Genomic DNA, 14,652 nt, shown 5'->3' on the forward strand with positions numbered 1-14,652 from the left:
AATGAGCCAGTTGCTACAGGTAAATTAGTATTCTTTTGTTCGTTTTTCGCCCGATTAAATAATAACAAAACCAAAAACTAAATCAGGTAAACTGCCCTCGTTAAGCTTGACCACGAAGCCCCAACAATTATGTCTTTCGTTTATTATAATAAGACCAGATAAAAGCCTCGTAAAAACTCCATTCACGTCGTCACCTCCCTCTCAACTTCCCATCATAGAGCAACAGCACGCAACAAACAAGGAGCATCGCAACAAAACAGAGACACAACAACAAGGATGGTAGCCGCGAACACAGCAATTCAAAAGCGCCAGTCGTCCAGCAGCCGCCAGAGAACAGTTTCAACAACACTCATCCTCCAACGTGCAAGAAACGTCAACAAAGTGCTTCAATGCAGGTTGAATCATGTTATCCGGTGTGAAATCGTCGCAACTTGCAACGAAGGAACTGCCTTGTTCTTTGATTCTGCGATTGTGACATAGTGCGAGAATGAGTGCACAGAATGGGTGTCCGATTGTGGCGGTCCTTCTTTGTGCTTTGGTGGGTGTCCTTTTTTGTGATATGCTCCGTTAGCGCCCGTACGATATGTGAGTTGCAAGGATGCAACTGCACAGTAAAGGTTGCATCGTGGAAGACCATAAACTGCACTTTGCGCGATGTTCAGGCAAGTTACAAATAAACTAATAAAAACTAATCAGTTCCGTACTAACTTACCCACCCCCATACTCCACTTTTTTTATACATTAAAATGTTGGGCGCCGTTGAAAGCGTGATTTTGGGAGATTAGAGGCAATTACGAAAAGCGCTCCGGAAATTCTTGTCTTATTATCACTTTTTTTGTAGACTTTGTTTATTCTTTTGATTCTTTCATCGGCAGACCAATGAAACAGCAAAATCGGGGCTTCGGCGATGATTGCGCAAATCTCCGGAAATCATATTTTTGTAATGCTAATTCCCTTCAAGGCTGGATCATTAATTAAAATGGATAAACATTTGAAAAAGCACTTCTTGAAGCTCGCGCTTGGTAACTTTTTTCGGCGCAAATCGCACCGGAAATTTACTGTTGCCCTTATCAAGACTTAATTTTTTCGTCGCTATTGATTTTACCATTGTAACACAGTGGTCTAGACTAATGTTTGTCTTTATGAGCGCGTATCATCCAAAGTGTACATTCCGAAAGCCAGAAGATCAAACCATTTGAATAATAATGGTAGAAAGAAGACAAGAGCCGGACGCGATGTATATCGCTATTTGTTTTGGTTCTTTTCCCTTGTTATTAATACTGGAACCTCAAACATGTGGAGTCCTGGTGACTCACAACACCACGAAAGTAAAAACGACAAACTTGCTCTGATTTTAATAATTAACAAGTGCGTTTGAGTGAAAGTGAAGTACTAAATCATGTTGTAAATGACAAACCACTACGATTAATTATTCTAAGAAATTATGGTCGAGAGAAAATACAATATCCGTTGTAATAACCCTTGAATTGTCTAATAAGTATGTAAAATCCGAGCACAGGAAGGTACGTACAAAACGTTAACCTGTTAACTTGGGCCACGAAACGGTGCTCGGTCACGTATGGGCGAGGCAAAGAGATCCCACTTGCAATTCAAAACCCATCTTTGGTGAATTTATCACCAGGAAACCACAATCCCGCAATTACCACCAATATGCGTAAAAGCGACTTTACTTGTTTGCATTCCAAGTTTTATGAAATTATATGACAAAAGCTCTGCTTACGCGGCTGTAAACAAAGAATGGACGTTGAACTCGCTACATGCTATTTTTTGAAATCTTCATCGAGCTGATATTGCAAAGCTTACCTGAAATATAAATAGGTAAAGTCTAGAGGTTTTGTTTATGTTGGGAAGCGAAAAAGAAGAAGAGTATAAACGATCCGAAATGCTGATGTCAGGAATATAAACGACTTGTTGTTGGATATTGTAACAACGTGCAAATTCATTTCGGGGCTTTTATTCAAGCCCGTATAATGTCGTTTTCTAGTACAGATTTAATTACAGTTTATATCGCTTTGTTTTACTTTGATTACAATATAATGTTGTATAAGTTGTTTATCGTCGGTTCACATCACATTATGATGTTAGTTTTGCAGCACTATCTTCAGTTCCAAGGTCAATTAATCAGTTTTATTTTTTTCCAATAGCTTAAATTGCGGTGCCTAAGTACATTTTGGTAATACCGTCGTAATCCTTTTCACCCCATGCAAAACTTGGTAATTAAAAAGTTGTTACGCTAATGTTCAGCTTTCCTAAACTAAGTGGAAAGTAATTTTAAAAAAATAGAAGACAGGAGATTTGGGAAGAGCGGTGAGAACGACTCCATTTCTGAGTAATCAGCTCCATTACTCATTCCATGGAATTATGACGCGACAAATACTTAAACGGTAGAAATACCTACTAATTAAATTAAGAATGCAATAAGAATGCAATTCTAGAAATATTAATAGATGTAAAAACATAATGAGAAGCTGAGCGTATAAAAAAATCTGGTTCAGTAAGTTGTCGAGTCTTTAGCTTGCTTCTAAATGTTCCTTTTTTTTTAATCATAATACTTGCAGACTACAGTTTCAATACTCGATAAAAACTCGGGGTTTCAAATTTAATAACTTCTCGAGGCGCTAGATTGTGAATTCATTGGGATTTTTCAATTTTGTAAACTTTCAAGAGTGTTTAATACGTTTCTAAAAATCCTTTCGCTTTTTCAACCGCCTCGGAACAATAGAAAATTCAAGCAGTATTGTTGTAGTGCATCCTATTTTCTAATTTAGCTACAAACATGATAAAAAATGAATTTAAAACTCCACATCTGCCAAGACTACTTGCCAAGAAAATTACAATAATTGCCCTCATTTCACAAGTGTTGCGTTTTATTATTTCTATCAAATGATGCGGAAAAAAATTGCCAAGTTTCTTCATGCATGTTTATCTACAGTAGCCATCATATCACTTTAAAGGACAAGAACTCTAAAGCCGCGTTGACATTTATTTATTTTTAATTGTTAATGACAAGAATGATGTTAAAAGTTAATAAAACCAATTGCCAGTTAAATGGACGCACAGATTAACGCCCGAGAAATTGAACGGAAAAACTGCACGGTATATTGAAGAATACTCGGAAAAGCCAAGTTTGCACTTCTTAACAGTTGCACAAGTTGACACTGCTGATTGCAACTCCTTGTCCACCTTTTTGATCTCACAGATGTCTACTGCATTTCCTCTTGACATCTCGATCAGTTCTATAATTACACGATCAGTTTGATGCATCAGCAATGGACCGATAAAAATAGTACTTTGAAATGACGATTTCCTTTATTTTCGCTTTGTGGTCTGGTCAGTAATAACTTCATTGCCCCCAAGGAACCAATTTATTTAATGTCTCTAATGATGTTAATTTCGAATCATTAAATTCCATAATATTGATTAATAATGTGAAAAAGCTTGTTATGATTTTTTCCCTTTCTCTACGCAGTGTTTTTAGAAACCCACGCCTCAATTTTTCTGAATTACACCTAAATAGAAATGACTGTACGCATTTCAATGCCATGAAATTACAGAGAAGTTATTAACAATTTTTCTTATCTTGCAAGCAAATAACATGATTTACTTCCCGTCATTATCCATCTCCAGCTTGAGCGACAGTTACTGTGCACAAGAAAGTGTTTAATTAACAAAATACTAATCTGATTTGGATTTTTTCAAATATCAAATTTTTATGTGTGTCATGTACAGGCAGCATAATTAACAGCTTCCTGCATTTTAATCATCGCGTTCATCTGAGTTGACTCCCTATAAACGTGTACGTGATCGTAGCTGTGGTCTCAACACAGCAACCTGTTTCTTCGGGGTTAAAAAATCAACCTAAAGGCTTTCGAACTTGCTCCTCGCAGCGGACTCGTTCAATTTACCTTGTTTGTCATGATATGGGTTGTGTCTTTATGGTCGTGCAGCGAGAAAGTTAATTTGACTGCCGACAGGGGAATTTAATTTGAGTAGTGATGTAGTTTTTGGGGTTTGTATTGTTTACCAAATCTACAGTTACAGTCAACGAACCGAACAAGTACTTCGTTTCTGGTAATTTCTGATGCTCATTGCAACGTTGGTTCTAATCTATGATTTTATAAGTATTGGCTGAACTGCTGACCTCTCTTTATTGCCAGTAAAATTACAATTTAGTTCATTTTATTTAGTCTTGCAGAGGCGCGTTATCGTAAACTGGAAAAACGACGAATATCCCTGTAATTTGTTGTTTCACATGGCACTGTTTACTTTCTTTCGTTTATAATTATATTTTGATCCGGTGATGACAAAGGCTTGTTAGTCAAGGAATTTTTAAATCGTTTTTATTTAGTTGCGCACGTCACAGGCATTGTTAAATTTAGAACTATTTTCGGGGGTCAAGCGTACTTTATGTATTAACTCAACATTTACATCATTCGCGTAATTATAGCTGCGGTTAAAGACGAGATACCTACTTTAATCAAGGTTGAAACAATTAACTTCATTAATCTTGAAATACAAATAATTCTGAGGCTCGTCCTTTCCACACTGAACTTTGCAGAAATGTCGCATCAATACAAGACGGCAGCGTTGTCGTTTAAAAATTTCCACCAAATATTGCGAAAGAAAGAAAATTAGATCGAATGGTTATTTCGTTATTTCATATTCATTCCCTTCAATTGATTCGGTCAAGGTCTAATTTTAATCAACTAAACTTGTTTGTATAGCAACTTCAGAACCATTCAGTCCGCTGTGATTTATCAGTGATTTCCTGCTAATTGTCTTTCTCCCGAAGTGACGAATACATTTTGGACAAATTTGTTTTAGTCATCATTTCTAAGTAGATAAGATGTGTAATTTTTTCCGTGCATAGTTATGGTAATTTTGTGGAGTTGAGGAATTTGCGTTCATAAACATTTTTTTGCATTATTTACGATATTGTAAATGTCATGTTTTTAAAATAATGGGTGTTTGGGCATTACATGCCTTCAGCGTGATAACCTTGGCGGCATTTTACATAATCAGAGTAAAAGTTTTTGCGAGCTGAGAAAGAAACATTTTATAAAGTCGAATCGTGCTTAATTTAATTTTCTTTCAGTGCTCTAAATTCTACTATTTAGATGTGGGTATTTTAAATTCGAAATCTGAAGATCCATGGTACAAAATTACTGCTCAAAACTGGCATTTGACAAATTAGGCATCATTCCAAGCTTTAGAAACTGAATTGAATCTCCTTTTATTTTTCAGTCGTCGTTTTTCTTTTTCATTGTCGAATTTTGGGTCCAGAAATAAGTTCTACATAACTCAAGTGCTCGCTCACGGCAGTAACGATATTTATAAGTGTGTCACCTGGACAGCAGTTAAAAAGTGCCCCAGAGGCAGGTGCGAATTTATGGTCCTGCCTTGAAAATTGAATACAAAGGTACACTTCAATGAATAAAATTAGTCTCTAAAATAACACGAGTAGATAAGCCAAGTTAATCTTTCATTCACTCGTCAAACACTTCGTTATGATTATGAAGACAATTTGTCTGTCACAAGTACTCGGAAGCAATCCAATAATCAAAACGAAGAAGATCCACGCCATACTTGTATCGTTTGTGAATTTAAATTCAACACAACTCAATAACCATCAGAGTTTCTCTCTACATCTCAATGTATCAATAATTGACTGATTAATCGTCGAACTGCAAAGACAGCTCGATCCAGATGTTCTATTATTATAAATTAATGAATTGATTAGAAGTTGCGAACTTTCCCAATTATTCACAATTGCTAGTTGTAGCCGAATTTGTGGGTTAATCAGAAATGTTCCGCTGCGACCTCAGTTCCTGTCTTAACCAACCGTTCAACGTCATTCCTACAATTCTTCCATAAAAAACGGGAGCTCCAGCATCACCATGTGCCAGACAAACTATTTTCTCCCAGCGAGTTTCGATCTTCCTTTAACACTTTATTACATACGCTGTTTGTCTCCTGCTTTTACGTTTGATGTCTTTATGCACCCGCAGTTTTTAATAACACGCACGATGAAATTTTATATTGCAATGATTGATATATCCGCTCTTGCTTCACCTGCGTCACGTGTATTGATAATTTCGTTTATAATTATATATTATTGTTTGTCGGGATTATCAGTTGGTATTTATCAATTTCCGATGACTAAATAAAGACTGTGATAGCTCGGGGTTAATGCTTGAGATATGATGGCAGTTACTAAATTATTTGCGTGTTGAAGGCATTCTCCAGATACCTATGGCGAAACTTTGGAAAAAATGTTTATTTACACGATTTTAGACAGTACAACTTCCTGTTACGTGGAAAAAATGTATGGGATTTTATTTCTGGCAGCTTTTCGTACCACACTATATTATGATCGAGCTACGCATGCCTTCTTGTATTCTTTTTTCCTAACTAACTTTCAACTGTTGTCGCTTTGATGCCACCGAACTGTTTTAATGAATGATTCCAATTTGGGCTGCATGTGGGCGACTGCTGAATTCTTGATGTGTTCAATGAGTTAATTAATTGTAAATTTAATTCCTCAAATGCTTGGAACAAATCGCCTTCATGGCTATTTTTTTAATGGTGTTGAAATGTTACGTCTTTGTACACAAACTTATGCGACTGATATTAACATTTCTTTTTGAGTCACTTTGATAGGGTTGTTCCGGGCTTATCAGCAAGGATGTCGTTAAACAAACGCATAATAAATAAAATTCGAACTCGCTTATTTTCCTCTTTTAAACGCGGATGACAGGTGTTGATGTTGATTGCGACAGTTTTATTGGAAGAAATAGATTTTACAGCTCCTTGTACTCTAAAAACAAGCAAGTTTGTCAACCGTAATATTTTTGGATAAGGTGCTTTACGCCTACTGAAAGTTTCAAGATTTCACTTTTCGCCCATTCCCGTGATTCATGCCTCTAAATAAGTACAGCCTTGGTGGAAAGCTAAATTTGATAGTTATCAAAACGGACAACAATAGAGATTACAATATTTGTTGAATTATCAAAGATGATTTGCTCGGCTTTGTTTGCTGCGGGAAAATAAAGAAATTTTATCAGGGTCATGATTCTGTTATTGTTGCTGAAACGGAGTGGTAATGGCAGGTACTTAAACTTGTTTGAACATGGAAATGCAAGTGCTAAAGAAAACATTAAACATCAATAAAGAAACTGAACTGACCTTTAAATTCAACTGTTTTGTGGTAACAAATTCTTATCAAAAATGATTTTTATTGTTAAATTTGGACACGTTGATATGGTTTTTAAGGTCGAAATACAAATTTTCTGCACTAAAATTCGTGATTTTGGTAATTTTAGTGGTACAGCTGTGAAATTTGGGGAAGTCACTATTTTTCAGTCGTGTATTAATTCCTCCAAATTGGAAAATTGTAGAGCGAAAGACATAAGTTTTAGAAATTTTCATTTTTGCGACCACACAAAAATTTTCCCCATCCTTCACTAAAAATTGGTAATTTTGGTAATTTTAGTGCTACAGCTATGACATTTAGGGAAGTTGCTATTTTTAGGTCGTATATTAACTCTACTAAATTGCACAATTGTAGAGCAAAAGACAGATTTTAAAAATTTTTATTTTTGAGACTAAGCAAAAAGTCCCCACATCCTTCGCCAAAATTTGTAATTTTGGTAATTTAAGTGCCACAGCTATGAAATTTGGGGAAGTTACTATTTTTGAGTCGGGTATTAACTCTACCAAATTGCAAAACTGTAGAGCGAGAGACACAAGTTTTAAAAATTTTCATTTTTGAGGCCGAAGTTAAAAATTTCCGCATCCTTTACTAAAATTCGTAATTTTAGTAATTTTAGTGCCACACCTATGAAATTTGGGGAAGTTGCTATTTTTAAGTCATGTATTAGCTCTACCAAATTGCAAAATTGTAGAGCGAAAGACACAGATTTTAGAAATTTTTATTTTTGAGATAAAGCAAAAAGTTCCCACATCCTTCACTAAAATTTGTAATGTTGGTAATTTTAGTGCCACAGCTATGAAATTTGGGGAAGTTACTATTTTTGAGTCGTGTATTAACTTCACTAAATTACAAAATTGTAGAACGATAGACACACATTTTAGAAATTTTAATTTTTGAAAGAAGTAAAAAGTTTTCACATTTTTCACCAAAATTCGTAATTTTGGTAATTTTAGTGCCACAGCTATGAAATTTGGGGAAGTTACTATTTTTGAGTCGGGTATTAACTCTACCAAATTGCAAAACTGTAGAGCGAGAGACACAAGTTTTAAAAATTTTCATTTTTGAGGCCGAAGTTAAAAATTTCCGTATCCTTTACTAAAATTCGTAATTTTGGTAATTTTAGTGCCACACGTATGATATTTGGGGAAGTTACTGTTTTTAAGTCATGTATTAGCTCTACCAAATTGCAAAATTGTAGAGCGAAAGACACAGATTTTAGAAATTTTTATTTTTGAGATCAAGCAAAAAGTTCCCACATCCTCCACTAAATTTTGTAATGTTGGTAAATTTAATGCCACAGCTATGAAATTTGGGGAAGTTACTATTTTTGAGTCGTGTATTAACTTCCCTAAATTACAAAATTGTAGAACGATAGACACACATTTTAGAAATTTTTATTTTTGAAAGAAGTAAAAAGTTTTCACATTTTTCACCAAAATTCGTAATTTTGGTAATTTTAGTGCCACAGCTATGAAATTTGGGGAAGTTACTATTTTTAAGACACAGATTTTAGAAATTTTTATTTTTAAGGTAAGCAAAAATTTTAGACATCCTCCACCAAAATTCCTACTTTCGGTAATTTAAGTGCTGCAGCTATGAAATTTGGAGAGTTTTTTTTTTTGATTCGTACCAAATTGCAAAATTTATTCCTAACTAACCTAACCAAAGTATATTCATTTGTTTACATTTTGAAATGTCTTACCACTCTGAAACCAGCAAACAAATTACTGACTGAAGATACTGCCAAAAATTTGTCAATAATCCACGTCTAACTTTACCTTTCGAATTCATTGACATTATCAAAACTCCATTTAAACGGAACTTTAGATAGAAAACACGTAAATACTGTGATTTTACGACCCTCTAGTTTGACCTTTATTACTCTATTCCTGATTATTTAATTATTCTATTTATTGCTCTCATGTTAGCGGTCCAATGTTTTTCCAAGAACGGCATATTAATAATTATGCAATGTCTGTTACAACAGCAACCGGTTAAATTCGTTCGTCGGCGTATTTTTCGATTTCATCTTACAAATATTGATACAACTTTTTGCAGAGCCATCACTCTGCAAAAAGCAACATGTGGGTAATAAAATCTCTGCTTTTTCGGCACCGTTCATGACCTAAATTCAGTTTCTGCACTACACAAATTGCTCTTTACTGAAAGTAAAATTTCATATCATAGTTGTGGCTTGCGTAAGGCTTTCGGCTTATATTCAGTAAATGACCCGTGACACTGTAATTATCGTTTTATTTATATTATGATGTGTACTAGGAATCTTTTCCATGTGGAAAGAGCTCAATTACCATTTTCTACACAAAATGCGCAGTGAAATCTTAATCTCTAATACTAGGGCATGATCAAAACAAGTTGACATTGAAGGGTTAATTAAACGACGAAGAGAATGTATCTATGGTATGCATGACCGATTACTTTGATTGTTGGACGTAAATTGATTGGGAGCTGAAACAGAAGACCATATCACTTATTACGTGTTAATATAGTCGGGCTGATAGAACTGACAGTGAAGATAGGCGGCACTAAACAGAACGATTTATTTGCGAGGGGGCGCACCTACTACATTAATGTGACTATGTAAGGTTGGGAGACGCACCACGAACAATGGGAATGGTAGCAGCTTCTTTCGGATTAGTCGGTACTAGAAAAATGATGATTAATTTCTTTTATGCATGGATAGAAGGACAGTACAAGTAGTTAATATTCCACTCTTGTAATACAAGAATTACAGTTAAAAGGAAATAAACAACGAACGCTTGTGACTTGTTTAATTTGCTTCCCCAAAGATCCCCGGAACCGGAAACAACCCAATTGGTTTATTTATTGTTAATCCCAGCACCTTTCACCCCATCTCAAGAGCAAACAACTTAAAACGCAACGACACGCAACTTTTAACAAAACTAATCCATTATGGTTTGTTGTTTTTCACTGCATCCCCTTATGCGGGTCATTGCTTCACTCGTGGTGACAGTCAAACAAGGGTGTGGTAATGTCTATTAATCTACGTTTTAAGCGATTTCCGGTATAGATTGAAATAATATAGGATTCGGGTTAATGAACCGGTAAATTTAGGCCTTATTGACACGGAGAGGTACAGCTTCTCCGACTTTATTGTCTTAATTGGTTGTGTGAAAGGTCAATAGGGCCGCAGACCCGCGCCTGGTGTTTTTTATTAAGCGACTGCAGTTTCTTTCATAAAACGCTTGAAATGCTAGATGTGGAAATGGCGCCATTGAGGGCCAACAGCCCATTTTTTGCGGGAGATAAAGCAAATGAAAATTGATGGCTGAACTTGTCATGGCAGAGACATCAGACCTTGACATTCAGTTTATGATTTTAGTATCACCGAGGTAAAAAATGGAGTTTTAAAGGTTTACACATTATCCTTCCAACGTCTGTTTTCATAATTATCATGTGTGAAGGAGCTGGAATTCAAGAATTCACACACCAACGAGTGTAGTGGTAATTCACCACGGAGCTGTGCCTATTTATAAACAGATTGTATAAATATACTCGGTGGAAATCGCGAAACCCTTGTGTCAACCGCTGCTACACATCAGGTGACTAAATTATGGGGACTCGAGGCGTATCTGCAGACACTTGGTATTTCGCGGATTGCAAACTTAGATGCGACATTTGTGCATGTCCGACACAACTAAAACTGCGTTCTACAGCTAATTGTTGCGGTTTGCGTGATTTTACTTTTTCAATGTCATTAAGAACGTGGTAATTTGCAAAATAAGAGTCCAAAACCAAATCATTTTTCTTTAATCTAATGAATGCTTTTTTTTTTAGGAGATAAAACTGGACCTCCTCCGGATACCCGAGCAAGCGGCCGAAATTTACATAAATGGAGGCAATCGCGTCGTTTTGGGACAAAAATCCTTCGATCGACTGGTCGGGATAACACTTCTTCGCATTGAAGGCACTCGTACGCTTGTGATGGAAAAACAGTCCTTCCGCAATCTAACTACTCCTAGTCTACTAATTCAAATACAGAACTGTGATGATTTAAGCATAAAGACTGGCGCATTCGAAAATGTGCAGGTATTCTTTCTTCCTGTTCTCCAATTCTTTTTATTCTTGAAGATTTAAGGATTGTGCGGTTTTTGCATGATCCTGTTTTGTAAGAAATTTTGATCTGAGCAAAAAGCGGAAAAAGTACCCAACTTTACCAACATCCATTTAATTTATGCAATTCTTTCCAGAGTTCCATAGATATTGAAATTACCAGATGCGCCTCGGTGACTGTCGAGAAGACCGCATTCAGCAAGCTGAAGTCCGCCGTTTTCCGAGAAATCCGAAAACTATCGTTGGCATCGAAGGCCTTTGAAGTAACAAACTTGGGAAACATCGGAAAGCATGGCCCCTTTACCACTGTAAGTCTTCGAAGTTTACGAGGCGAATAAAACCGATTAAATTGAATTAGCTCAACGGGTCAATCTTTATTAAGTTTATGGTTTCACATGAGCTTTATGTGAAATCGACAACAATAAGCGCTTTCCATTAGACAGCGTGATAACAATAAAACTGTTACTACTTTCAATGTTTTGATAAAAACTAGTCACATAAAGTGAGCCACTGAAATTATGCAAATGGTACCTGTTACTAAAATGGGCTTGCAATCGTTTGTCCGACTCCTACCATAAACAACATCTGCTGGTATTAATAGGCTGTTCATTACTTGATTGTATGACTCAACACTTCTTGTTTCTTGCAGCTTCTTTTTGATACTGTAACCATATCGACAATACCTCAACACACCTTTTTTTCATCCCTGGCAGAGGTCAGGTTCCACAAATCGACCATCGGGGAAATCGAAACGCTTGCGTTTTCCCCAATTCAGATCGCTTCCATGTCCATCAGCTACACCACCATCGAGTACATCCACAGTGGCGCTTTTAACAGCAGAACCCTCATTGTTAACTTCAGGGTGGAAAAATGCACCATCAAGAAAATCGGTTCTGGTGCTATTACCGGCAGCATGGCCAATCTAACTGTTCAACATTCCAGGTGAGTTATTGTACTTCGCTATTCATCTATCTAACTTTCTCCACTTTCAGCATAACAGATATAGAGAGCGGCGCAATAAATAGCACCGTCGCCAAAGTGGACATCTCGGACAACGAAATCGGAATCCTCCACTCCACAAGCTTGGTCTTCTTCGCGTGGAACAAGATCAGCCTCAAACACAACATAATCCAGTTCCTACACAGTAACTCCATCGTTGCTCCGCCAAACTCGGAAATCGAGGAATTCGCTTTCAATAGCAACGAAATCTACAAGTCCGAACCAGGTGCCTTAAGTTTCGTGCCAGATTTAGAAGACCGCGTTTTTATATTTAAAGACAACTTCTTCGAACAAACGTGCCATTGTACCTTAGATGAATGGGCCGTGGAACTAATGAACGCCAATGTTTCGAGCAAAATCCACAAAATCGTAAACAATACGTTTTGTCGAGTAAACGAGTTGGTCGCGCAATGTTTCGAGCTGAAAGTCGGTGTTATCAACGGGCAGAATTTTACAGAGTTGGTTTGTAATACCAATAAGATATTTTGTGAGCCCTATAGAGGGGAGACGAAAATCGTCAATTCTACTAATAAGATGTTGGCAGAACTGGACCCTCCAGTAGCGACGAATTGGTTGACTGTCATTATAGCAACTTCTTCGGTTTTGGTGCTACTAGCTTTCGTCACGTGTATAATAATGTTGATACGGGGAAATAGGTGGTTGAAGCGGAAAGGGTACTTCAGAAAAATGCAGTATATGCAGAACGAGCACAGTAATGACGAAGAAAACACCATTGAAACTGTAGATGAAGGTGACAAACTCGACATTTCAGAAGATCTAACGATAGAATTACTCCAGGATTTATCAAAGAAGCTGGATGACCCTCAAACGCACCAGGAAGCGTGTGAAATGATCGAGCAACTCTACCAAAAGTACATCCACCACGGAGGACTCGAAAACAACAACCAAGACGATGACGCTCACTTGTACGAAGAGTTAGGTAACTTACAACTAAACCAAGAGCAGAAGCAACAAGAGAACGGTGCACGCAGCATTCTCAGATTAATGGAGGAAAGGTTTAATACCAACTTTGAAGACATTGATGCAGATGAAGAGAACAGACCTCCGCTCATGGGAGAGTATTCAGAACCTTCTGATGCTGCAGTGCATTTGTATTCTGAAGTCCGACAAAACAAAGACGTAGAGAGTGACAATAAGGATTCACTCAAATCACGAGCTTCCAGTAACATGGCGTTTAGGCCTTTACCAGATAAGCCTGGATCGTCCAAAATGTAGCACGATCTCGTTAATATTCACGTGTTATTCCAATTGGGGTGTTTCCATTCAAGTGGGAATTGTCAGAAATATTCGAATTATCAGTGTTTGAGTGTCTTGTAAGTGTAAGATGATTCCCATAGGAAATGGATAGTTGTAGCTGTGATAATGTACAGTTAAATGTGTTAGCAACCTAATACGTTGATACTTTTGTATATTTTGTAATTTTATTTTGACTCTTCTCATAGTATTTTATATCATTAATATACTTTCGTTGTATTTTATGTTAGTAGGATCATTTTTATTCAAGTTACTTACTCTGCTCTTTTTGAATTTCGAGAAGGATGTAATAAAGCAATCGTACAGAAATATAATATTATGTATAGTGCGCAGTTTTCTTCAAATGCCTGCATAATTTGTAAATAGTAATCGCAAAGGACTAAATGTGAAACTGATGAATTGATGGTTGCCTAACGTTACCATAAGAAATTCATGTGATTATTATTTCGCTAATACTATAAGTCGACAAATGCACTAAAATAAAAATCCCAAAAGAATGCAAATTTCAGTAATAATATCAGCATAAAAAAATAAATAAATAAATCTGAAAATATTGTCGTGCATTTTACCGGAGAAATGTAATTTTTTTTCCTTTTTTCCGTTCAATTTTTCTTGTGTGCTGAGAATATTACAAAAAGTTTGATTAGTTCAAACTTACGTACATGGCATTCCATTATGTACTAATAATTTGATGGTAGTAAACAATACCGGAAAGCATTACCACAATATCTCTGTAACAGCATTTAAATTTTCCTATTCTTCTAAATTTCACCATTTACTTCTTACGTTAATTGCAAGATAATTACAACTTTTACCTCATTACATAACTGACAGGTTTCCCCAAATTTTTCTATGTACAGAATTTGAATTAATAATACAGTAGAACCTCGATTATCCGTGCATCTCGGAACCGCAGCCTGCACGGATAATCGAAAAACACAGATAATCGAGTTGTTAAATAAACCTACGTTTAAGGCATCAGTTTTTTTTAATTCAAGAGATACAGGGTGATTTTTAAATTGCGACCAATTTTTTTTTCATAATTTGGAAGA

The 14,652-nt window shown here is 36.2% G+C and overlaps 2 protein-coding genes across 5 annotated transcripts in view; one reads left to right on the top strand and one right to left on the bottom strand.

Moving 5' to 3' along the window:
* hiw (MYC binding protein highwire) overlaps positions 1–14,652 on the bottom strand; it is a 42,652-nt gene that overhangs the window by 9,472 nt on the left and 18,528 nt on the right. The window lies entirely within an intron of this gene.
* LOC148179806 (uncharacterized) lies at positions 402–13,925 on the top strand. The gene is made up of 5 exons (XM_088030597.1): positions 402–662; positions 11,051–11,302; positions 11,464–11,634; positions 11,976–12,268; positions 12,319–13,925. The coding sequence occupies exons 1-5, from the start codon at positions 501–503 to the stop codon at positions 13,559–13,561; spliced, it is 2,121 nt and encodes a 706-aa protein (XP_087886723.1). The 5' UTR covers positions 402–500; the 3' UTR covers positions 13,562–13,925.

The sequence above is a fragment of the Gnatocerus cornutus genome, chromosome 2, assembly GCF_029298725.1.
Source record: "Gnatocerus cornutus isolate USDA-ARS CGAHR chromosome 2, icGnaCorn1.1, whole genome shotgun sequence".
Lineage (NCBI taxonomy): Eukaryota > Metazoa > Arthropoda > Insecta > Coleoptera > Tenebrionidae > Gnatocerus > Gnatocerus cornutus.

What these genes read in the sequence shown, in the direction of transcription:
- LOC148179806 (XM_088030597.1), top strand. Translation starts at nt 501, where the DNA reads ATGGGTGTCCGATTGTGGCGGTCCTTCTTTGTGCTTTGGTGGGTGTCC. An exon ending in GCACTTTGCGCGATGTTCAG is followed by an intron (nt 663 to 11,050) that starts GCAAGTTACAAA and finishes TTTTTTTTTTAG; the next exon opens with GAGATAAAACTGGACCTCCT. An exon ending in GCGCATTCGAAAATGTGCAG is followed by an intron (nt 11,303 to 11,463) that starts GTATTCTTTCTT and finishes AATTCTTTCCAG; the next exon opens with AGTTCCATAGATATTGAAAT.